The sequence below is a fragment of the Catharus ustulatus genome, chromosome 3, assembly GCF_009819885.2.
Source record: "Catharus ustulatus isolate bCatUst1 chromosome 3, bCatUst1.pri.v2, whole genome shotgun sequence".
Classification (NCBI taxonomy): Eukaryota; Metazoa; Chordata; class Aves; order Passeriformes; family Turdidae; genus Catharus; species Catharus ustulatus.
In genome coordinates, this window is record NC_046223.1 from 20,295,247 (window position 1) to 20,319,920 (window position 24,674).

General features: G+C 45.6%; 2 protein-coding genes across 2 annotated transcripts; both read right to left on the reverse strand.

Annotated features, from left to right (window-relative positions):
- Positions 1-1,812: 1,812 nt before the first annotated feature.
- On the reverse strand, positions 1,813-11,053 carry MTARC2 (mitochondrial amidoxime reducing component 2). The gene is made up of 7 exons (XM_033055295.2): positions 10,872-11,053; positions 10,038-10,211; positions 7,230-7,392; positions 5,701-5,841; positions 5,000-5,061; positions 4,841-4,912; positions 1,813-4,303 (listed from the first exon to the last, which is right to left on the reverse strand). The coding sequence occupies exons 1-7, from the start codon at positions 11,036-11,038 to the stop codon at positions 4,174-4,176; spliced, it is 909 nt and encodes a 302-aa protein (XP_032911186.1). The 5' UTR covers positions 11,039-11,053; the 3' UTR covers positions 1,813-4,173.
- Positions 11,054-20,490: 9,437 nt separating this feature from the next.
- On the reverse strand, positions 20,491-23,789 carry C3H1orf115 (chromosome 3 C1orf115 homolog). The gene is made up of 2 exons (XM_033055275.1): positions 23,470-23,789; positions 20,491-20,942 (listed from the first exon to the last, which is right to left on the reverse strand). Exons 1-2 carry the CDS (start codon positions 23,764-23,766, stop codon positions 20,823-20,825), a joined length of 417 nt encoding a protein of 138 aa, XP_032911166.1. The 5' UTR covers positions 23,767-23,789; the 3' UTR covers positions 20,491-20,822.
- Positions 23,790-24,674: the final 885 nt, after the last annotated feature.

Here is a 24,674-nt window from a genome sequence, read left to right on the forward strand (position 1 = left end):
TCAGCCAACCTAGGTGTCTCATGCATAACAGTCCAAGGGCAAGGGGGAGGTGCTTTAGCTTTACATAGTGTCAGAAAAATGAGAGGTTCCCACCCAAACTCTTCAGTGTGAGGTACCACAGGCTGCTCCACATCCTTGTTCTGCACAGGTGGAAGATAGTCTCTACCTGATGTTCAGCTCAGTTACTTGTGGTTCGTTTACATCAGTGTCTGTAAGTACCCAAAAGTGGGTACCAAGAGGAAGGATCCAGGCTCTCCTTGGCGGTGCCAAACAATAGGACAAGAGGCAATGGGCAGCAACTGGTGCACAGAAGGTCCACATAAATATGAAGAACTTCTTCACCGTGCAGGAGACCATGCACTGGAACAGATTGCCCAGAAAGGTTGTGGAGTTTCCCTCACTGAGGATATTCAGGAACCATCTGGACACAATCCTGTACCATGTGCTCTGGGATGACCCTGCTTGAGCAGGAGGTTGGACCAGACAACCCAGTGTGGTCCCTTCCAGCCTGACCTACTCTGTGATTTCCTGAAGTCAATGTGCCGAGCCATGGCCCACTGGGGAGAGTGGCATTCCTCAAGCCAGGTTATTGTCGAATACTGGGAATTGATGCTATTTTACAAACAGGGCTCATTCTCAGCCCATCTGCACAGAAACACCTGGAGAACTTGGAACCACCCAGCACCTTGCCTTCATTGACAGTTGCATCTCATGCAGCTCCAGCCCTTAACACACACAAGCTCTACACACCCAAGCCTTGCTCATCTCCTTTCCCCATCCAACCATTCCTGTTCCCTGGTCATGATGAGTAAGATTTGTTACAGAAAAGGGCCAGTGAGTGAAACTCTTACTGAGTTTACCAATTTCTTCAGATAAAATGCAAAGAATTACTAGTAACAGTGATATTCTAAATTGAGATTGTTAACCTTAATGCAAGGAAGATTATGTAAAATATAAACATTTGAGGTATGAATACTGCCTCTCTTCCAGCTGAGGACTGATACACACATTGGCTTTATGCCTGCATCACTTTTTAGAATTTCAGTGCAAACAAAACAGACTTAGCGAGTGTAGTGCTCAGCCCTGAACATACCTAGCACAGGGAATTTCTTACAGATCTTGAATGACACAAAGGAAACGTAAGGTGCTAGGACGGACCAGAAATGAACACCCTGTGGTAGCCCTTTTTGAAACTTTTGCCATTTGTAGAGGCAAGATCCGTGAATCTCTTGTCTTCTTATACAGCAGCAGAGTGATGCCTTTGGAAGGCTGCTTTTCTCCCTAAGATGCAGAAGTAGATCTTTCTTGGGTTTTTTGAAGGGAGGGCAGACTTGGATGAAAATGTACCCATCACCAATCTTAAGCAACCCAGAAATTTCTGCTTTTAACAACGGTCATTCCTGTACACAGACTTCTGCCAGAACTATTGGTACAATAAATGCTGTAAGAAAAACCTTTGGTATTATACTCTGAGAGATGACATGGATTGACTTGAGTAAACTCTCATATTTTTAAACCCATTTCCCCCTATTTTCATACATGTCTGGTGAAAAAAAGTTAAGTCTGTAAACGTCTTTTTCATTATCTAGATCATAAGGTTGCAAAACTGAGTCTGATGACCACTTATAGTTGATGGTTCTGCTCTCTTACACATATCCTCTGGCTGACTGCAAATATTTCTGAACTCAGAGGTAGGATTACAAAATACAAATCATCAGTATTAACTATACAGAAGATCTCAGAAACAGTAGTCAAAATTAAATGCTTAAACAGAAAACATAAAAATTTACAAACATTACACCTTACGAAAGCTGTATTCATTAGAAGTTTATACTTTTGTTTGCTTCCTCCAGAGTTAAAAAAATCAACAATTGTTTAAGTACACAATTTTAAAAACAGTGGCTTATGATTGACACTTTTCAGTCAATTTTCTAAATTGCATAAACAAAATCAAACACAATTCCTACAGTTACAGCAAATCAACAGTCATAAGAAGATATTCACAGTGCAATGTTCTAACTCCTAACTTCACAAAATGACCACATAATTAAGTGTCATCTGTGAACCATGTTGTCCTCAGATGCACACCTGTCCTAGGATTCCAGCCATATCCTGCTAAGAGGTTTTACAGGAGTAAATCAGGGGTTTAGAGCTATGGCCTCTCCTAAACAGGGATGCAGATGGCAGTTTCTCCTTACAAAGACAGCCCCATTTCCAAATCAGCCCAATTGACAGCAGCCTAATGAGAGGCAATGGGATCTATACCACACAATTTGTGTTATGTAAATGCTGATGTGCTGCTAGAACAATGGAAAAAATAAATTTGGCCGGAAGCCAAAAAAATCAGCTCTTTTTCCTTCCGCTTCTTTGACTTAATGAAGAGACACACTCTTAACTGATTGCTTTGGCAGGCCAGCAGGCTGCCTGTGCTTAATGACACCATTAGGAATTCCACAAGCTTTCAGCTTCTAACACTAAGAACTTCCAACATGTTCTTTTTAAGAGTGAGCCTCAGAATTCTTTCTTTTCAAAAGATGCTTTTTCTCTCACTTCTTCCCACTAGTTGCTGCATCAGACATAACAATACACAAACATGCAACTTCAAACTGGGCACTTGTCCCAGGAAAACCTAATACTTACAAAGCACCCTGCTGGCAAAATAGCATTCAGAGCAACTCTGAGTTCACAAATAATATAAAACTACATCTTCCATCTGACTGCTTCAGGCTTGCCACCACCTGCACTTTCTCAAAGCTCAACGGCTCTTCATTTTTCAGGTCTGAGTTGTGAACATGCATCAAAATTCCCTTTTCATACTTACAATAGAAAATGAAGAATCTAAACATTAGATTGGATCATATGTGTCATTCTTCACAGCTAATTTGATTCCTCTTTTAGGTTAGGGCAACACTCTTTTCAAATTTAGTATCCATAAAAAGAAACAAGCAGACAAGCATTCAAAAGATGGCAGGCTTTTGTCCTGGAGGTCACTTAAAAAAAATCATGTAACATTTAAAGAAAAGATAACACTGCTGTGACTTAACTAGTCTTCTCCCTTATTTGTTTTATGCAGTAGGAAATATAATTATCAGTGTCCTACAAACGGCTGACATTTTGGTTAGACTGGAGCAGGACGGGGTCAAACCAGAGATTTAAATGCAGAACCAGTAAGGATGCTAACATGCTCTAACTGCAGCCTAACTTTCTACACAAAGGGATTCACTGAGCCAGAGAGGAGCTGTGCATGAGCCCTACAATAATGGCCTGGACAGCAGCTTGAACAGGGCAGGTTCAGTATCAGATCACTCCCTACGGCTTTTCTTCCCCTTCAATGTGCACGAAGTCTCTGACACAGTGAACATCCAGTTCTTTCAGTCAAACTGGAAATTCTACTGCTGTTAGCAAATGCATCACCACTCTACAGCCTCAGTGTTATGGTATTGTTCACAGGATAAAAAACTGACAGTTCAAACTGTCAAGCAGAGATCACAAACTAAACAAGCCCACAGCCTTACACAGCACTCCACGTCTAGACCTGACTATCATTTAGTCAGATCACAATCCTCCTTCTGATACTACTTCAATCTCAAGAGACAGTAGAAATCCTCAGGAAACAACTTCAAAAAAAAAGCAACACTGCTAAAAACTACCTCTGGACATAAACAGGGCAAGATGATTAGGACCAAAGAATCCAACAAGGATTAGGACCAAAGGAGGGAAGCAGAGCCCTGCCATCTGTATTCCATGATCACTTGTAAAGGCAGCTCTGTGCCTTTACATACTTTGCACTTGGCATAAATGTTTCTGTGGTTCTTTATAGGCACTAAATGTACCTAAGACATGATGCAAACCCTTGTACATGATTTTGGATTCCAATACTGCAGTTGACAGGAAATTTTAGGAGGTGTGATGCCCACAGTAGTGCTGTGAAGTCTGTCTGGGATCAGTTTCTTCTACAACAGCCTCCAGGAGAACTAAAGATGTGGTTACTACAGGTGAGCCAGTAGATTACATGATCTGAAAGGACTGGCACCTCGCACCCTCAAAGAACCTCCTGCACCTTAAAAAGCACAAAAAATATTGCAAGGAAGAAGAAAACGTTATGCTGGTGACTGTGTACATGGAAAAACAATCTGCATATCAAAGGAAAAAGCATCTTCTGATCAGTCTCCTTCATTCCCAGACCATCTTGTACACAGGGTCTCCAACTTGAATCGTTCCAGTTTTGTCAACAGCAAAGTATTTCCCAAAGAGAGGGCTAGTTTTGTAAATGTGTTTCTCAGACGGGTCACATAAGCGGTAGCTGCAGAGAGAAAGACCTTCTTTAGAATAAGTGGCAGCAAAACCTACACATCAAAATATCAGTGATGAAAGAGATGATATGCAAATAATGATGCCTTGCTTTGGTCATCATTCTAGGCTAAAAACTAAATAAATAGTGTAGTTAAGAGAACCAAGTATCTCAAAAGGAGGGAAAAATAGCCTGACCGCATTCACTCATTCATGTTTAATACATACAAAAATCTTTATAAAAATAAAAGTCAAAGAAGCAAAGTTAGACCTTTAGATACCTTAAATACCTGTTAGCCCAAGCTTTCAGTGCAGCAGATATGAAAGAGACAGGGAATATGAATATTGCAGGAAAGAAGAGAACTTCCTGAATTTTCTTACCACATAGAATTGCAAGAAGTAGACTGGAAGCCAATATACACAAACCTTCACACTGCATTATTATGTCCCATATAAACTTCAAACCACATTTAAAACACTAGTCTAACATCTGTTGGGGTCCAGTCTAAATCCTCTCCCACAGTCTAAGAAACAGTGGTATGTTTATAACCTTTTCAGTGTTTCCAAGGGCTCCTTCCTGTCGATGACCCCCGTGTCTGGATTAACGGTGGTTAAAATACACCTGCAATGACAAAAGTGCCAAATCAGTCGGGGCTTCTGAGCATGAACCTCTTTGTTCCTCTGTAAAATAAAGGTCTCCAAAGTTTACCTGCCACAACACACGGTCCCTTTCATCTCCACGTCACCAATAAGAATATCCTCCCAGGTGTCCTGAGGGAACATCAGGCACACATTAGACACAAGAACATGCAATTACTTTTCCAGATGTTGCACAGTCATTCACAAAAAAAGGTGCACCATTCCAGACGATCACCTTCACTAGCACCTTCAAAATAGGCATAGTTACACTACAGTACCATGATGAAAACCCTACTGTCACTGCATTTATCCAATCCAAGACACACTAATAATTCTATCTGAAAAGAGACACACAAGTAATGAATACTGTTCTGCAACACACAATTGTCTGAAGCACTGAATCTAAAGCAATTTATTCTCACTGTACAGGTGATAATCTGTGACCTCTGATAAACCTACAGTTTTGCAGAAAGGAAAGTTTTAGGGGAAGTAAGTTTTTGCTTCTCATCTACACAAGCTTCCTATTGCAAACCCTCCTGGGAGATAAAAGTGTATTTCTGCTTTAGGAACTTCTTCATTTTGAGAAATAATCATTCATTGACCTGTGTCCTCCATCAGTCTTCCACATGCACTGATGTAAGCTGAAGCTTTATCTCTCTGGAACTGAGTTGTGAAAATCACAGAATAGCAGCTTTCCTCACCCTTGTTGGCACCATCACACAAAGAAACACAACCAAGCCATCAAAAAGACATTTAAGACAGTTATTTTACCTCCTCAAAAGCATTGCAGTCTGTTACAAAAATATTTGGCCTGAAGTTCTGTATCTTAGCTTTCTTTTCCAGCCTGGTATTTAAGTCGTCCATTGAAGCTTCAGAGATGATCAGGACTGGGCTGCAGTCAGGATAGGCAACCTACAGAAACAAACACCACCAAATCCTAAGGCTGCTGCAAGAGCATGGGAGGAAAAGTCACTGCATGGCAAAAATTAGGCATTGGAACTAGTGGCCTTTTAGGCTACTCCGTTCAAGTTTTGATTTTCCTGAAAGTAGGTTAACAAGGAAAACAACACGCTCTTCCCTATTTCAGTCACCATGGCAATTTTTGTGTGCTCAAATTGCCTCATCACAACACCAGAGGGAGTTCCACATCCAGAACAGCCCATACTCAATTACTCAATTCCTCAGTCTGGGATGCCTGGGCAGTGGGAGGGCCATATTAGCAGGCCAATGAACAGTATTTAAAAACCTCTAGACCTCCAAGAGGTGGAGTTCCACAGAGGTGGGGAGGTGGGGAAAGAGAGACATTTTGGTAAGAATTTTAGCGTATAAGCCTTTCTCTTACATTATTCTTACTCCATTCTTGTACATGCCTTTCAACCACAAGATGGTGAGCATTGAAATTACTATCCAAAAAAATTCTGCCTTTTCTTTCTTGCTATGATTCCAGAATATCACCCCTCCTAATCTGATGTCCCTTTTGCTGAAACATTGTTTGCATTGACCTCAGTGCCCTTACATCACAAATTCATATCTATAAAAGTCTATAATTTAATATTCTTTCTCTTTGCACAACAACAAACAAGACACTGATACTCTATAGATAATAACATCACTAAAGCAAGGTATTCACAGTTTTAATTTGTTTGAAAACCTTACGTTTGATACAATTTAAAGCATCTTCACCTGAGAGAATTGTTCAGAAAACATGAAGGGCAGCAGAGGCTAAAATGATACAAGGATATCTGAGCACAGCATCTCCTTTGCTTACCTTTCCATGATATTTCTCTAATGTCATAACTTCAAGGCTCTCCCACAGAAAGAAATAAAACCTCAGAAACTTCCTTTGAATTTTAATTCCTAGCCTCACAACTATAACCAGCTTGTTTAAACATCATTCCTTTGAACAAAATACAAAATAACACAACCTGTACCAGTACACTCCCAGACCTAACAAGGGATAGGGAGTGAATCTTCCTGTGCAACAATTACACCATCAAAACATCATCAAAGGTATGACTCTTTCTATTCACTGAGACACAGAACAGTATAAAATAATTCCTCTTCAAGTATCAGTTTCAGACTCTTTAGCTGTGAATGGTCAATAGCTTAAAACTAATTTGAAGTAAAAATTAAGCAAGTCACCTCTTTACAGAAAAGAATACTCACATGGTTTTAGTACGCAACTACACACCTTGCTAAACTCATTTGGCTCATTCACCAAAGATGGGAGGGGCAGGTTCTGGTGGGTGGGTGGAAATGGTTAAAGGGACACACTTCTGAGCAAATGAGCATTCATTTACCTCATCTGTGTTTCGGAAAAGGGCGATTGTGTCCTTTGACTTTCTCGGTATCATGGAGGGCTCAAAGTGCACCAGTCGACAGGGCTCTGAGTTCAGGAAGGTGGTGATCCACTGAGCCACTTCATCACCACAGTCCCTGCCTTGGATATCCTGTCCAAACACCCTGCAGAGTCACAACACATCAGCAAGTTAGCTGGGAACATGAAGGAACAAGGAAGCTTCTTATTCTAAGGTAAAAAACATGTTTTAACAGTGGTAGCAGTACACAGAAAACTAATCATTCCCAAAGGGCAATGTCCTTGTGGCCACTGTGTTTTTAAAGCTAAGGAACATGGACTGACCAGATAACACCAGCTGGTGAAAGAATGAGCTCTGAGCTAGTGTTAATGTGCCCAGAGCTAACTGCCCCATCAGTGACAGTAACAAACCTACCTGCTTGCCCTACTTAGAGGAAAAAAGGGCCTGCTCTTGCATTTGCACAACTGCTACAACAAAGATTTCTACTGAGAAATCAACAGGAAGGTAACTCATTTCAACAAATGAATCATAGTTGGAAATGATGTGGTTAGTTACCATAACTGACACGTGCAAATGTTACTAACTGAAAGTGTCTCTAAGTGTTAAGGAAACTTTCTTCAGATTTTACTGTTGTCAAACTTTAGCCAGAGGTGAGTGAGACTCTTCAGCTAGGACTTCACATAAAAAATAGCTCAGTATCTTAAGAGAGGTTAAAGATTTGTGCTGGAAACAAAGTCCATGGGGTACAAAAAGCCACTGCCAGTAGAATACAAACAAGTTTATGCAAGGAACATTCTCCTGGCAAGAAAAGCTAAACTTTGACTCAACCCTTCAGTAGACTTTAACACCAGTCATGAGTGGTTTTGTTACACTTTTCAAAGTAGCCATTTTGACCCAAATGCACTGCAGTTTCATATCTGAAATCAAATCCTGGGCAGCTTGAAGCATCACCTAGAGTGAGCCCAGCTCCTAGAGCCCCTTTACTCATGTAGGGGAGTGATCATTAGGGTGCTGGCATCAATATCCCTGCTCCATTTGCTGGGAATCCTGTGTCTACCCTGTGACACAGGCTGGAATTAAATGTCATTGCTTCAGCCAGCATTTGACTGCCTTTCTCCTCCCTCCATCCCACAGTTCCTGCATGCCTTCTGGCAGGCAGGACAGCAGAGGCAAGGCTCTTACAGCTTCCAACACTACTGGTTTCCACTCAGGAAGTAGATCTATCCCAAGGGCAAAGAAAGGAAAAAAAAAAAACCTCACAAACCAGAAGAACACATCACTGAGCTCTGAAACTGGAAAATCAAAAAAATCCAAGCCAACTTTTCATTACTGCAATGTATTAGGCCATTTAAATATTCTTCCAGTGATACAACAAATTTTAGAAAAATGACATCTTGCAAACTGCGTGGTTTTGCAGTGTTTGTGTCATTGGCCAACACAGAGGCATTATGCACAGGTTTGTAAAAGTCTGCTCCATTCCTCCAGGAGAAATGCTGCCATTTGGAACTTGCACCTGTTTTATATAAACAGAGATAGCTGAGCTATTCTGATCAAGGGTTTCCACAGCAACAGACTTATGTTAAAAGCAAGCAAATGCAGCTCCTTGCCAGCACTCTTTTAGTTACAATTACAATTACAGCAGCTGGTGCATTAACCATCTCTGCTATCCAAAGAACAAACACTTACAGTATCTTTGTAGGGCCTTACAACACTTACAGTCTCTAAACACTTACACATTAATTGACATTTCAGCACAGAAAAAGGTTTTCCTCTTCCTGCTGGCAGATTTCCAGCATGGATTTCTATACATAGATAAAGTAACTAGGCCTGCAGTCGTACAGCAAAACTCTAAACTAAATCACTGTTTGTAACCCATCCACCTGAAACTCCTCTGAGGTAGCACCTGCAGGGAATGCCCTAAGTCCCTGGGATGCTGGTCTTTCCCTTGTGACCTCAGGGTGAGCCTTGGACTACCAAGTTTTTAACTGAGGCACCTCAGTTAAATGGCTAGAGACAGGGTTCAACTCTAGCACCTCACCAGCATGCATGCAAAAATGCTGATGCACACAGTAGTTGTGATCAAGAAATATCAAAGTGCCTGACCAAGGCTCCGAGATGCAGCTGCTCACCTAAGCAAGAACAAAAACACTAGAAATAAAAACAAATAAGCAAACACGACAGAAGATCACAGTTCACTTGGCAGATGTGTAACGCATGGTCTTTGATACCGTGTCATCTTTTCCTGAGGTTTGTTTTCACCAGTGTTTAGCAGATTGAAAGCAGAGCTTTTGTTATGACAACCATTCCTGGCCTCCTGTTTAACACATGGCAGAGGACTTCAGAGAATTACAGAATAGTCTGGATTAGAAGCAACCTTAAAGAACACCTAGGACAACTCCCCTAACATAAGCAGGGGCACCTTCCACTAGACCAAGGCGTTCAGAGCTCCATCCAACCTAACCTTGAACATCCTTGAACAGATGTGGATGGGGCATCCACATCTCCTCTGGGCAACCTGTGCCAGTGAAGAATTTCTCCCTAATGGTTTATCTAAACCTACTAACATCACTATGCCTTGTCTCGTCAGTACAGACTCTGGTTCAAACTCTATCTCCCTTAGGCAGACAGTGAGAAATACCAGCACAGAAAAGACACACAGGTACTGAACTTTTACACTCCACTTTCTGCATAAGAAAATGCGAAGCCTCACACAATCTTGAAAAGAAAAGCACGTGAGAAAGACAGTATTGCGAGAGAGTGAAGAGGAACAGAAAAAGCCTACTTCGGTACCTGCAGTTGCGGACTGGGTTCGTCTTGGGGAGCTTTACAGGCACGCTTATCCTCTCCATGTCCCCGGCCTCCAAGACCAGGTGCCCGTCATCACAGTCGGCAGAAATAAGGACGAGCCGCGGCTCCTGGCGAGCTGTCACCATGTGCCCATCCTCCCGGATCACGAGCCAGAACCTGCGGCCAGACCCAGCAGCGTTAATGCCGGGCCCCTCCGCAGGCCGGCCCTCAGGAAACCCAACACCCGACAGCCGCGGAGCACCGCGGACCCCCGGGCCCGGCCCGCCTACCTGTCCCGCAGCTCCCCGCTGCGCAGCCCCATCGGCGTCACCTGCGCCCGCCGCACCGACACCCCCCGGCACGACTTCACCGGGTACACGAAGAGCCTGAGCACCGTCCCGACCCGCTGCAGGCGGCGGCGGCGGCGCGGGCCGGCCCAGCGCCAGGCCCCGAGCAGGGCGCCCAGCGCCAGCAGCGCCGCCGCCCCCCAGAGCCAGCCCTGCCGCGCCGGGCCCGCCGCACCCCACGGGCCGCTCATGGCGCCTGGGCCCCGCTACGCGACCGGAGCGGCCTGGGCGGGGGCGGCCCCTCAGAGCCGTCACACCGCCTTCACACCGCCCGCCCCTCAGAGCCGTCACACCGCCCCTCACACTGCCCGCCCCTCACAGCCCTCACACCGCCCGCCCCTCACACCGCCCCTCACAGCCCTCACACCGCCCGCCCCTCACACCGCCCCTCACAGCCCTCACACCGCCCGCCCCTCACACCGCCCCTCACAGCCCTCACACCGCCCGCCCCTCACACCGCCCTGCCCTCAGCAGCTGCCCCGGCCGCGACCTCCGCGGCGATAAAGGGGGCGGCGCAGCGGGGAAAGCACAGCCCCGATGTCCGGCTTGGCAGAGCGGCGGCGGATGATGCGCTCCGTCCGATATCCGGGGTTTTAGCGAAAGCAGCGCTGCAGGAAGTGTGGGCTGGGTGGGAATACGCGAGTGCGTCAAATCCATGCGTTTGGTTTGGCTTGGAGGAAGGAGAACAGGTGGATGGAGGTGTGGAGGGCAGGCAGCAAACGGAGTGTTCAGTGCTGTTCGGCTGCCTTGGGACATCTGCACATCCCAGCTGACTGGTACCAAACTCCTGAGACTGCTTCCGAGAGTTTCCTGTTTGTTGGCAGGGTCTCAGGGAAGTCACTTTGTGGGATACCCAGCTGCAAGGCAAATACGAGGTCAAATACAGGCTGGAGTGGCAAATGCCACTGCCACAGGTCTGTCCTCACAGAGCAGAGCAAGAGCAAGAGCTTTGGGATCTGATGGCCAAACTCACAAACTGAAATTTTCACGATGAGTGTGCTGAGAGCAAAGTCCCAGAAGGTGAGAAGATGGGGTTGGGCATTTCTGGGAGATTCAGACACCCCAGCCACGATGGATTACTGGAAGTTCTCCATCATCAGCATCCTGGTGGAGAGAGGCATTAAAGATGAGGCTGTTGTGGACTTTTTGATAATGGATATGTGTGGGCAATCAAGCCAGGAGACTTCCTCATGTTGACCTCAAGAATCACTTGATCACAGACCAGGATCAGAAAATGTTCCTGTCAGTGGGAATTGCCACAGACTGTGAAAAGTGTGGTGGGGTTTGTGAAAATCTGCTGGTAGATGAAGACAACATGATGGATGTCAGAAGCAAAAGCAGTGACAGCAAATCTATCCCTACTGGCATGACCCCCAAACCCCTGATCTTCCTCATGGGCAAGAATGGAGTCCACAGAGGAGTCCTTAATTAAAAAGACCAGGATGACTGGGAGCATGAAAGCGTGACACAGAGAGTGCCAAAGAGACAGACAGCTACCTGAGCACAGAGAAGGGAAATAAACCTGGGAATTAAAGGAAATTAAACCTGGTTTTGTTGCAGATGTCTTTGCCTGCTTCTTTCAGATGAGGGGTGCTGGGCAGGCAGCAGTGCTGGGACACCAAAATTCCACCTGAGCAGGTGTGGTACAGAAGGGAGGAAGTAATGTGTACATTCCTCATCAGGATGCTCTGTATTACTCTTGTGGTCTCCCAGCCATTTTGGGTAGTTGCTCCTTGTTATTCACATTTTACTAATTGATATTGGGATAAAGGTCTCTGGTAACATAAACTTTGTGAAAAGGCGAGAGGGAGGGCAGTGCCTTTGCCCTCTTGTTCTCCACTTTGCTGTTTAAACCATGCCCTGATTCCTGTCCCATGACAGGTTCTGGGACCTTTCTCCTTCTACAAGTACACCACAACTTGAAAGATAAACAGAACTTGTGTTTATTTTGAATTTGCCCCCTGAACAAGCCCAGAACAGTTTTGGAGATTACCTATTGCTCAGCAGAACCTTGTGCTGCTGTTGGATTGTGCAGGGAATGTGCTCACCTTCCGACCACTTGAAACTCCTTCTTATGCCACTTTACTGGGACACCCTGTCCTCTGTATCCATGGGTTCCCCACATTGCTCCAGGTAAATCACAGGTGCTAAACTGCTTGGTCTGGTTTGACCAGACCTGCCCCACCACCTTCAAATCATTGACCCATTGAGTCAAAAATAATTACTTGTGATTGTTTTTATGACTCCTCCACAGACACAAGAGGGGAGCCAACCCTGCTGAGCAGACTGAGAGCCCTTGCACATTCTTTGGTAACCATTAATCTTCTAATTTAATATGGAGTCTATATTTTGTTGAATTTAATTGAATTCACACAGAGGTCTTTAATCTGCACCTGAACCCACAGCAGCAGAAAAATGCTGTAAGGGGAACCAGGTATCTTATGTGTTAACAAATGTTCAACAAGACTGCAGCAACTGTCTAATGTCTGATAAGCAGTGCTTGCAAGCAGGAATCAAAACATATTAACATGAGTACTAAAGAGATAAAAACAAAAGCACAAACTGGTTTTAAAATTTAGCAAGGAAAGTGATGTATCACATAAATGAAAAAAAAAAAAAACAAACTACTATTTATGCTGGCCATACCTGACAAACATTAATGCTTATTTTTGCAAGCTTAAGGCAAAAATGATTAGCCAGCTCCTGTGGTTTCTTGAGCACAGTATTCTCCACTGTTCAAACTGCAAAGTGCAAAATGATTTTGCCCTCCCAACTTCTGTCTATGAGGCATCAAAACAACAGCATTTGAGATAAGACAAAAAAAAATTGTGTGATTTAGTGCTTGCTAGCTTCTTCTGGGTGCAAGAGAAAATAGGTTTGGAGCACATACATACTTTATCAGCATGAGAATTTGGAGAAGTGGAGACTTTGATGGTTGTGAGAAGCTACAGTTCCTTCCTAGCTGTATAGGTGTACAGAACCAGATTCTTTTAGTTCAACAGACTTGTTAACTGAATTCAGAAATAATTCTTTGGCTAACAATTGGGTATTAATTTAGAGAAAAAAAAAATTCAAAATCCAAGAAGGACCTTAAACTTTCATTTCCTAGATCTACAACCTGAGGAGCCTAAGGAGATTTTATTCAGACCAGCCCTTCTGTTACATTCAGCCCTAACTCTTCTTGAAGAGTATGTTGAGAAGAAGCTTAAAGAAATAAGAGAAGGCAGCAGAGTCTGTATAATCTCTCCTCTCCTGAGGAACATAAAATCAGAAATAACTGCAGAGAGCACAGTTGTGGCTAAATGTTTCAGGTCTGAGTCTGCAGGCTTTGAGGAAAGCCCTCTTCACCCATACACCAGGTACCTCCCAAACAGCCTCCAGTAAACAGCCTGACCAGCAAGTTTGTTAAATCCTCCATCCCAGGCACACTGGAGCTTACCTATGAGCCACCAGCTCCCTGTACTGTTAAGCAATGTGAGTAGAGCCACTCAGACAAAACTGGTTTTGTTGCAATCCAAACACAGCCTCTCGTGTGACAGAACTGTGTTTGTTGTAGCCAGAGCAGGCACAGTACTCCTGCACTGCAAAGCAGATGACCATGCTTTCAATTGCTGATAACTTCACCAAAGTTCAGAACAGTTGTGCTGAAATTCTCTGCACCAGGGTCTTGTTTCAGGCTTCCTTAAAATGTCTGATCACATGAAAAACTCAGTGTCAATCTTGCAGCAAGCTAGGGCCGGGCTCCCTCAGTCATGGAAGTGGATGATGCTGACATATCTTTAAAAAGCATGGTGTTAACTCAGTAGCACAGGACAAATTTTCAGGTAGAAAAAGATTTTATGGAGATGAAAAAGGCATATCTGCCTTCAGATGTAGTGGACAATTTGAGATAATTCTAGAGGCAAACTTAGACCCTCTTGTAGCAGCAGCTCAATCAGAGGCCTAAGATGAATGATGAGGAAATAGTTGAACAATTTTACCTGTTTCCACTAGAAAAAAGACAAGCAGCTGGGGATCTTCAAAGTCTTCAATATGTACACAGTGCTGTACTTTGGAAAAGTATAAATTACCACATATGCACACAGTACTGTACTTTGGAAAGGTATAAATTATCACATTGAGGGGAGAGGTTTGGATGGACATTATGGAAAAACCAGTGAAAAAGACAGCAAAATGCTGACCTCAATTAGGTGTCAGTGTGTTAGGATGGAGCTAAATGTAGACTGGGCTTGTCTCAGTGAAGGAATTAAATGCACACACCAGGGATATGGCAATTATTTTTTCGGTGACTCTCTGATAACTCAGCAAAAGGCAAGGATGCAGGGAAAATGTGGCCATGTATGCTGATTTCAACAAGGTATGAAAAAAAAATCATATTATACTCACACACACACAAATTGTATCCTTCTTCCAAAATTAGAAGAAATGATAAATTCAAACAGTTCCTTCACAGAGAAGAGGGGAGGATAAAAGCATTGCTTTTCCTCTTAAAATCTTGAAGGAAATCAGAGTTCAGTGAGTCATGCACTAGAAATGAGCTCAGTGAAATTTCATGTGTGGAAAAATCTCAGGTGAGTAATTTGTGCTGATAGTTAAAAATAGAGTTATTAATGATAGATGGCTTTTAAATGAGCCACAGAAAAGAAATATAAGGATCTCTCTTTTTTTGGGGAGGCTTTTCCTATGAAGAGAATTATTTATACCTAAAACCTGGGCGGGTTGGTCAGCTACTTTAGTAGCTATCAGATGTCATTCCAGATATACAAAAAGATGAATTGAAAGATGAATTAGTTTTTTCTTCCAGTCAAAAGCTAAACTTCAGTCTTTCTACATGCACCAGGGCAACACAGAAATGGTTGCTCCAGACAAATGTTTGGCCCAGTATTAACTAAGAGAGGCTGTTGATATCAGTAGTTCTCCCAGTGTTCTGCAAATGCTATTTTCCATGTGAATATAACATCCATCGGCAGCTTCAGGAGTCTAAAGACTGGGAGAGCAGGTGAGGACCAAAGGAGAGGCTTTGTAGGGGAGCAGGGCATTCGTTCTGCAGCACAAACATTAACGCTTCTGCAGCTCCAGTTTATCAGCCATCGTGAGGCAGGATGGGATTCACCAAGGGCAGGAAAGTCCCCACCCTGATTCAGGCACAGCTGAAAAAACAATCTGATGCTAGTTCAGTGTCCCAGGAAAGGAAGGAGCAAGGTTTCCTTTCAGGCAGCAGAAACAGGGGAATACAGAAAGCAGGAGGAGGCAAGTTTGTGTGGTTTGCTGGGGCTGGGATCCAAGGCACTCCTGGGGGAATGTAATTCCAGTCTGCCAACCTCCAGTTCAAAATTACACAGATGTCATGTCTCCAACAAAGGGTGAGCTTTAGAAACGAGAAGTGGCCGTGGTTCATCCCCTCACCTCCAGTGAATCTTCCTCAAGGAGTGTTTTTGAGGCACAGCAAGAACTTCAGGGCAAAGTACAATGCATTTTTAGGTGTTGAAGGAAAAAAAAACCGACACAAGAACAATGTTCCTGTTGGACAGAGGAGGCTCAGCATTCCACTGAGGAAACACCAGTGTACAGAGATGCACATTACACTGCTGAGACCCCACATCCTGAGGATGGATCTGGAAAAACAGGGAGGCCAGCCTGGGGGGAAGGCAGGAAATCCCTGCAGGAGATGAGGCAGAACAACGGGGCAGGCTGACGAGGCTGGAAATCTGTGGGGTTTTTTCCCAGGAGATGGCAGTAAAGGACAGTCGCCTTTCAGGCAGCGGAGCGCAGGGAGGTGGAAGCAGTGGTGGGAGCCGAGCTGCTCTCGGGCAGCGCTGCCTCCCTCTCCAGTCGCTCCTTCTTACCAGGAGCAAAGCTTTATTCTTCGCGTCAGTGCTTCTAGCAAGGGTGAGGAGCTAAGTCTTCCACATTTCCATACAGGAGGTAAATTAAAAGCTTTCTGCTTACCGTGACAGGATGGCACTCACAGCCTCATCCAGACTGGAAGAAGCCCAGGAGGTCTCTCCTCCATCCAGCCTCCCGCTCACAATGGGATAAACGCTGCATTCACACTGAGCTGCTTCCCACTTTGTTGCTTTCCCACAGTCGTGCCTTGAGACACTCCACAGACAGATTTCAGCTCCCTGAAGTAGCCTCTTCTTATGCTTAATGATCATGTTACTGCTTTCCCTGACTTGTTTCTGGCTGAAAACTCCCCAGTTTGGACTTATGACCACAACCTCTTGCTGTCTGGCTGCAGTCTTCAGTAAAGAGTCTGGCTCCATCTGGTTGGAAACCCTTTCTTATGTATTGAAAGTCTCTTGTCAAATTTCTCCTAAGCCTTCCTTCCTCCAGCTGAACAAGTCCAGAGCCCTGCATCTCTCCTCATGTACATTGCAGGATTCAGGAAAGTGCACCACCCTCTCTGAGCTCAGTCTAGACTTCAACCCAAAACAGGCCTGGCACCCTAATACTACTTCCTGAAAGGAGAAAGAAGGGAAGGATTTTATTCCTTTACTTTCTCTTAATTTAGTTATCTCCATTAATCTACAAGTTCTTCAGGTTCTCTACTCTTCCTTGAAGGAAAAAAGGATTTCCAAATCACATTCTGTACAGGTAACTGAAGCAACTTTGTGCTTATTTTAGGATCAGCTTTGTCTCAGAAGAGGCCAGTGTTCAGCTAACAAGGACTCAGGATACAGAAAAAGAGACAACTGGTTTTATGCACCCCAACACAAAACCGCCCCCTTTCCCTGCTTTACAGACGGGCAGAGTTCAGAAAGGACATTCATCCCTGAAGTGTTCCGTGACCTGGGAGTGGCAAAGATCTGGAAGTGCCAAAGTGCTGTGGTGTGGTACAGCTCTCCTCAGTCACTGCACTTCCAGAGCAAGCTGTGCAAGAGTGCTTCCTTGCTGCTGATGTTGCAGGACAAAGGACAATGACTATGAGTCCTCTGCCATTTCCTCAGAGCCTACCATAAGCCAGAGGAGTAATTAAATACTCTGGCAAAACCAGCAGAAATATGCTTTATTCTGCTCTGTGACTCACTGAGCAGTCCCCAGGAATAGCCAGGAATTTAAAGTAAAAGTGACTTGCCAGGCTGTCTGGTCAGTGGAGTTTGTTGCTGAGAGAAACATGGACAAGTTGACTATCTACTTCTTGACACTCTTGCATGTACTCAGCTTCCCAAACCTATTTATCCTGCCATTTTTATAAAGCCCATGAAAGGTGCATGGAAATCTGAAGGGAAACAGATAGGACAGTAGCAGACCACTGAAGACAAAACCTGGCAAGTGAAGCAATGGGTAGAGGTCTCATGCAAGGGGCTGAAGGGAGGATCATATTTTGTCCAGCTCAAACATCAAGTCAAAGCTTCCCCACATACCCACCATGGTATCCACCTCATCCCACATTGTTTATGAGTGAGTCAAACATCTGTTTTGTTCCTCAGAGGCACCCGGAGTGCTGCAGACAAGCCTCTTTTAATAAAAGAGCCTGTGTGCACCTGTGGGTTGAGAGCTGTCCCTGCTGGGGTGGCTCCCCCAAGGACAACCTTGCCAAGAATACATAACTCCTGTGCAGAAGCCAAAATTCAGTCCCAGACTGCCCTCATGGCTTGGCACCTGCCAGGGATGGGAACCCAGGCTCCTCACTATTCCCAAGCTCCTCACCAGTCCCAGGCTCATCCCCACCACCACCGTCTTGCTCTCCCTCATCTCACGTGCAGACTTCCAGCACGGCAGTTCTGCTTCAGACAGAGGCTGCCCATTTTGCTGGATGAGCAGATGGCCTGCCAGCCATGCTGAGGTGGTCAAGGAACATTTCCTCATCTCATGTCAGCCTGAAAACATTTAGCAGCAGAGCTGCAGGACCTGCTCCATTCTACCTGTTGGCATCATAGCTAAGTCAGACCTGGCCCAACAGAGAGGCTGCCATGACTAACAGGAATTACAGCCCTCTGCCATCCACCCAGCTGAAAATTGAACCTCACCTTCTGGATTCAGATTTTCTACACTCTGCTTCCTGAGCTGGGCTAATGAAGGCTTGGCCTCACAAATTCTCTTCAGGAGCTGAGGAGTGAATCACTGCTCCGGGAGAACTGATAAGCAGCACTAATTGGTAACCTCAGTGAGAACCATTAGTTCATTTTGAGGGAGGAAAATGAATCATTAGCTGGTTTATTGCAACAGCTCAAGTTACTTTTCTCTCTCCTCTTTCTTTGTTTTTGCTCTATTTTAGAAACATTGGCCAGCCAAAACTGACTCACCAATATGCCTGAGGCTCTTCTTTTCTCAGGCTCACACAGAAGCACCATGGACACATCATTCAGGTTCTGTATGGATAGCAACCAGGTTATTCCCTTAAAGCTGCACCAGGTGAGCAGAGGCTGGATGTCAGCAGGCAAAAGTCCACTGTGCTGAGAAGTTCAGGAGCTAAGGTTCATGTTTACCTTTGTGGAAGGTCAGAATGGGCTGGACCCTGTGTGTTGCAATGAGGGAACAGCCTGACTAGTCAGAGGACACACAGACAAATAGATGGGACACTCACTCCACGCAGAAAGATGGAGACACCTCTCCATTTGGCTTTAGTAATGTGAAATTTGAAAAAAAAGTCTAATGCTTTATGCTGTAAGAGCACTGTGAAACATGGAGTGGTGTAACAAAATCTGAAGTTAATTCCAAACTCTGCAGGCTGGGGTGGCATGTGGGTGTTAGGACAGCCCTGTTCTTACTGCATTATCAACAGCCCTATGGCACGCTGGTGGGGCAGATGAGAAAGTCTGTCCCCACAAAAAAGACTCAAGAGAAACTACTGAAGGCATTAAATCAATGAGCAAAATCCCTTCGTGGCTATTCCTACCCCAGCTTTTGCAACCTTAGATCCTCTGCAGCCTCGTCTCCACACCTTGCCGTTCCTGAGCATTTCCACACATTGTAGCCTAGGCTACAATCACGACCTACCAGGGCACTGAGGCCACGGGCAAAACAACGTAGGGAAGTTTACACTGCAGCTTCCCCTGGCTGCCTGTGGGGTGCTGAGAAACTCCTCCTTTGTGTGCTTACTTACGTGTGTAGGTAAAAACAGACATGGATCTCGTGGCTTTTATTTACAGTCCAGTTAGAAAAGAGCACAACACCCCGCCCCACCCCCCCATTCATTTGCTACGTTTAAAAGAAATACAGTGTGGTTTGCCAAGACATACAAACTCCTTTGTTCAGAAAAGGCAAAGAAACCAAGGGAACAGCATTTTTTTCCAGTTAAGTCAACTCCTTGATTACAAAAACACCAAAACTAGAAGGATATATAATACAGAGAAAGTGCTAGCAGGGAAGTAAGTAATTTACGACTACCACAAAAGACTGACAGAAATAAACAAACAAACAAAGAAACCTCACAAAATTTTTAAGGCCCGCCTTGTTCCTGTGTCATCAATATGTGATTTATGTCCCTGGAGGTGTGACATGGGAGCTGCTGCATCTGCACCTCTGAGCTGAGCCATTTGACATTGACATCCACTGCTTACAGCTTCCAGGTGCAGAAATGAAGATGGAGCTGGCAGGTTGTTTGGCCCAGTTCTCATACATCACACTTGTACATTCTTATACCAAAAGCTGCATGTATTTTTTTTTTCTCAGATGCAGCAGGCCATCAGTTGTTTTTCCCCTGGTGAACACCACATAATTAGGCATAAAATGGCCCAGCTTCCAGAATCAGGTATATCCATTCTAAGTTAAAAAAAGTATACAGATTTCATAGTAGTAGAGGAAAAGTTTAAAATGTGAGTCTTCAATGCCCCAAAATCACAAATACATACCTCATTTTCTTTCTGGATTGTTACATCTTTCTCATGATTATTTAAAGGCTCGTTACATCCAGTGTTTGAAACAACCATGATGCAGCAAAGCTCTCCACGTCTCAGGCCACATTCCATTTATGTCCAAGTATATTTTTAAGTACACTCATAATCTTAACCCTCTCAGGTTAAAAAACACCACCAAGCTCAGAATCTCAGAAAACCAAAGACTATCTTTTCCAAATCCTCTCTTATCTGCTTCCTCCACTATTTTGAAAATTCCTCTCACTAGCCAAACTCATCTCCACCTCCCCAGCTGCTCTCCCATCCTCTGTTCATTTCTCTCTCCCTCATCTACTTGCTTTTTCCATCCATCCTTGGCTCCCTTCCACACAGCACAAAGCTCTGGAAAACCAACTCATGCCTGAAAACAAACTTCAATTAATCAAAGATTATTTTCTCATCCTTGTGCTTCTTTGACACAATCTGATTTTACAAAGCACTGGAATTTTTTTTTCAGAGAAGAGCACTCAGTCTTGGAAAGGGCCTGGCATGGGGGCTCAGGGCTGTTGGTCCAGGAGGTTTTTCAGATCCAGGTCTCAAATTTAATCCTGAGAAAGCAGCAATGGCCTCGTGTCCTGTCCCATGGGGCACAGGGAGCTGTGCTAGCGGACGAAGGATGCCACATGTGCTGACACTCCGAAGGGCGCAGAATAAGCTGCCGCTAATCCTTGCAGGCCGACCACCAGGTAGTGACAACCCTTCTGCAGAACCTTCCCGACATTCTGGGGAGAGAGAGATGACAAAAAGGGATTAAAAAAAAAAAAAGACAGGTGATAGAAATTCCTTCACATAAAATCATTCCGACAGCCGATGTCACGGCCCCAGAAAATTAAATTCTCCCACAGCTAACAAGGGCTGGAGGGTGGAAAAACATTTTACCATCTATTTTTATATAGGCACACACACACCCACAGGGTATAGTTAAACTGAACGGATGCAGCCTCCACAGGAAGCCAGGCTTTTATACGTAATTCTATTCAAGAATAAAATTAGTTTAAATTCACCCTAGTTTGTGGAAGTACATCATTCCCACATTACATGTTTTAACTATGTTAGTAATTCCTAGAAGTTCATAACGTGCTAAAACTGGAACTGAACAAGAAGGCAGTAATCACTGAGAATACTTTTATGGAAATTTAACTGCTTTTTGTTAAAATAAGACCTTTTTTTGGTCAAAATAAAAAAGTTTTGATCCACATCAGTACACACTCAGGAACTCATCTATGTACTGATTAGAGATAAGATTGCCATGAATTATTTAACTGAAAATCTTAATTTAATTTTAATTTCAATTTCATTTTTGATAGTTTTTACTCATATGGCTGCTCATGACTGGGGAATTAATGTGGCCAGATTTGGAGGAGTATCAGAATTAATTGTTAGTAACTCTTTTTGGTTGTGTGGGACTAGATTAAAATGACCTCTTGTAACATGGAAAACACTGAATCTGAGAAAATACTTTTAAATCAGGGAAATCCAGTCAATATCTATTATATTCTTATGAATTCTTAAAGCTGGATTACTTTACTTAAAGAGGTTCTGGCACATGAAAACCTTCACCTGTCATGATGCTACTACACAGTTGAACTTTGATGGTTTTACTCCTATGGGAACTTACTCAAAAGGAGTTAAGACCCCAAAATACAAAGGCAGCTGGAGCCTGGGGGCAGATCCCGGGGCTGGAGGAGAAGATGCAGGGCTTCCCTTCCCACATCTGCCCCTGCCCTCACTATGTCACACTGGAGTCTTCTTCCCCCCTTCCTGCCCTTCACTTACCTACCCACACCTCACCTGTTCTTTCATGAGCTGTTCTTTATGCCAGAGCCAAACTGGCAACCCTTCCCCATGGGAATGTCACCTGGCCAACACAGAAGGGAATACACAGCGCCCAAGAGCTGGCCCTGCGCTAAACACCACTAAAAGCATCTTTAGACCAACAGCACCACCAGCTAAGTGATGACCTGCTGCAACCATTCTCACAAAACTGCACCTTACAGATCAGGGCTGCAGGCTTGAGAGAGCTTCCTACAGCATGGGACCTGGAAAACAGTGCTGGAAACTCGAAGAATCAAATTCACCACGAAAGAATGAAATATTCTTGTCATTTCTTTATGAAACAGTAGGGTTTGAGAGGCAGCTCCTGACAGCGTTGACATCTGTAAACTCAATTTCAAAAGTAACTTTGCCAAGCTAATGGCATTTTCTGCATGTCAGACATAGCAAGCATATCTTTACCAAAATGATATTTTTTTTTAATGGAATGCAGTAGAAAGTCATGTCGCATGCTGACATCTGTAATCTCAGTAGCAGGAAAGGATTCCTGACAACAGACAGGTTTGTCCTGCTAACACAGAAACTGTTCTTTGCTACAAACATCCAAGAAATACCTGACACGTCCTTAAGCGACATTAACAAGAGAAAAACAATAGAATTCTTCCACATGGCAACTTTGTATTCAAAGGCACCCATCTTCCGGTGGGAGGAAAACCAAACCACCAGACTGTAGGACTTGTGACTTCCCTCACAGGAAAGCAAAAGAACAGTTTTGATCCAAAATTGTTGTTACGGGTGAAGAACAAGCTGCGTTTTTTTCCCTGTAACTCACAGCAGTGATTTGTAAGGGTCACCTTGGCCAAGGAATGTCCTGCAGGGCTGTTTACCGTTTCTTTCGGGCACTTCAGTGGAAAGGGAAAAAATGCAGGCCAATTAACTGGAAGTTTTAAGGAATAGTTCTAAAATTACGACGCCGAGGAAAACACAGAACCAAGCGAGGCAAAGCACCCGTCACATGGGTCAGCTTAGTGTCATTTTCACTCGGAACGGACAGATTTTGTACTCTTTGATCCAAACGAGGGTTGGTGTTCGCCCCTGCCCCAGCAGCACCGGCTCCTTCCCGGACAGGTCCAGAGCAAGCCCCGATCCCACCTCGGAGCCGGGCGCTGGTTCTGAAACGCCTGCGGGATAAGGGGAATTCCGGGAACTGTGGGAGCCGAGACCGCGCTGCCCTCCCGGCACTGCAGACCCCGTGCCGGGGGTCCCCATGCCGAGGTCCCCATGCCGAGTGTCCCCATGCCGAGTGTCCCCATGCCGAGTGTCCCCATGCCGAGAGTCCCCGTGCCGAGATCCCCATGCCGAGGTCCCCATGCCGAGTGTCCCCGTGCCGAGGTCCCCATGCCCAGAGTCCCCATGCCCAGGGTCCCCATGCCCAGGGTCCCCGCTCCGGCCGCCCCGGGCGCGCTGTGCCCTCACCTTTCCGTACTTCTTCAGGCGCTTGCCATAGGGCCGCTTGCCGGGGGCCCGCGGCGGGCGCAGCGGCTCGTAGGGGCCGGGCAGGACGGCGAAGCGAACCTTCCTGCCCCTGGCGCCCTCCTCCTCCTCCTCCTCCTCCTCCGGCAGCACCGCCGGCCGCGGGGCCCCCGCGCTGCTCCCGGGCCCCGCCGCCGCCTCCTCCTCCTCGCCGGGCAGGATGGACACCTGGTCATCGCCGTGGCCGCGGCGGGAGAACCTGCCCCTCACCTTGGCGCCCAGCCGCGCCCCCACCGCCATGGTGCCGCCGGGCGCCGACCCGACCGCGCCGACCTCGGGCGCTTCCTCCGCGCTGCGCCACAGGTGTGGCCGGAGGCGGCCGCTGCCCCCTCCCCGGGGCGGGACGGCTGCGGGAAGAGGCGCCCCGGCCCGGGGCTGGCGGTGTCCCCGGCTGCGATCCTGCGGGGAGCCTGGAGCCCGGGGCTGGAGCCCGTCAGCTCGGGCGGGACAGGTGAGCGCTGACGGGGAGGCACAGCCCCGCACCGCCCCCGCGCTGCTCCGGCCTCGGCGCCGCCACAGCCTCGCAAGATCCTTCCGTAGCACCGCTCCAGAGGTCACGCTCTTTCCCCGTCAGCGAAACAGGCCAAGCTCCTTGGACATCCCTCAGTTATCGGTGTTCCTACTAAAGCCACGGGTGAACAGCCTCTTCTGCGTCCTGGGCTGCGTTCGGCCGCCCCTGGCCAAGTGGGAAGTGGCGAAGAAGTTTCTCAGTTTTCTTTTTGGGGTGGGCTGTGATAGCCCCAGCTCCGCGGCTGGGGTACTGCAGTGCAACACTGCCTCTCCTAAGCCGTGTTCCTCAGCTAGGGTACAGCAAGAAAGGCAAAATTGTTCAGGGAGGATAGATACAATTTATTAAACCAGTTGGCGTATTTATCATTTGATAATGGATGTGAATGCTTTGCAGATGCAACACGGGGAACAAAGCTTTGAACCTGCATCTCCCCAAGATGTGTAACATCTGGAAAGTAAATCCTGGACGTCACATCCTTATCTGCCAAAGGACGCTGATTCACCTCCTTCACAGCTCCAGAAAGCTGTGTAAAGAACAGAGGGACCACGTCCCTGAAGGGTGGAAGGTGTGAGCTAAGTCTCAGCACTGTCACTACAGGAAAAGTGTGAGAAACTCTGAGGTAGGTAATGTTTCCCCA

Coding starts and splice junctions, on each gene's coding strand:
- C3H1orf115 (XM_033055275.1), bottom strand. CDS start 23,766: ATGGCGGTGGGGGCGCGGCTGGGCGCCAAGGTGAGGGGCAGGTTCTCC. Junction 20,943..23,469: donor GCCTGAAGAAGTACGGAAAG/GTGAGGGCACAG, acceptor CTCTCTCCCCAG/AATGTCGGGAAGGTTCTGCA.
- MTARC2 (XM_033055295.2), bottom strand. CDS start 11,038: ATGGATTTGACGCACTCGCGTATTCCCACCCAGCCCACACTTCCTGCA. Junction 5,842..7,229: donor TTTTCCGAAACACAGATGAG/GTAAATGAATGC, acceptor TTGTTTCTGTAG/GTTGCCTATCCTGACTGCAG. Junction 5,062..5,700: donor ACTGCAATGCTTTTGAGGAG/GTAAAATAACTG, acceptor ATGTTCCCTCAG/GACACCTGGGAGGATATTCT.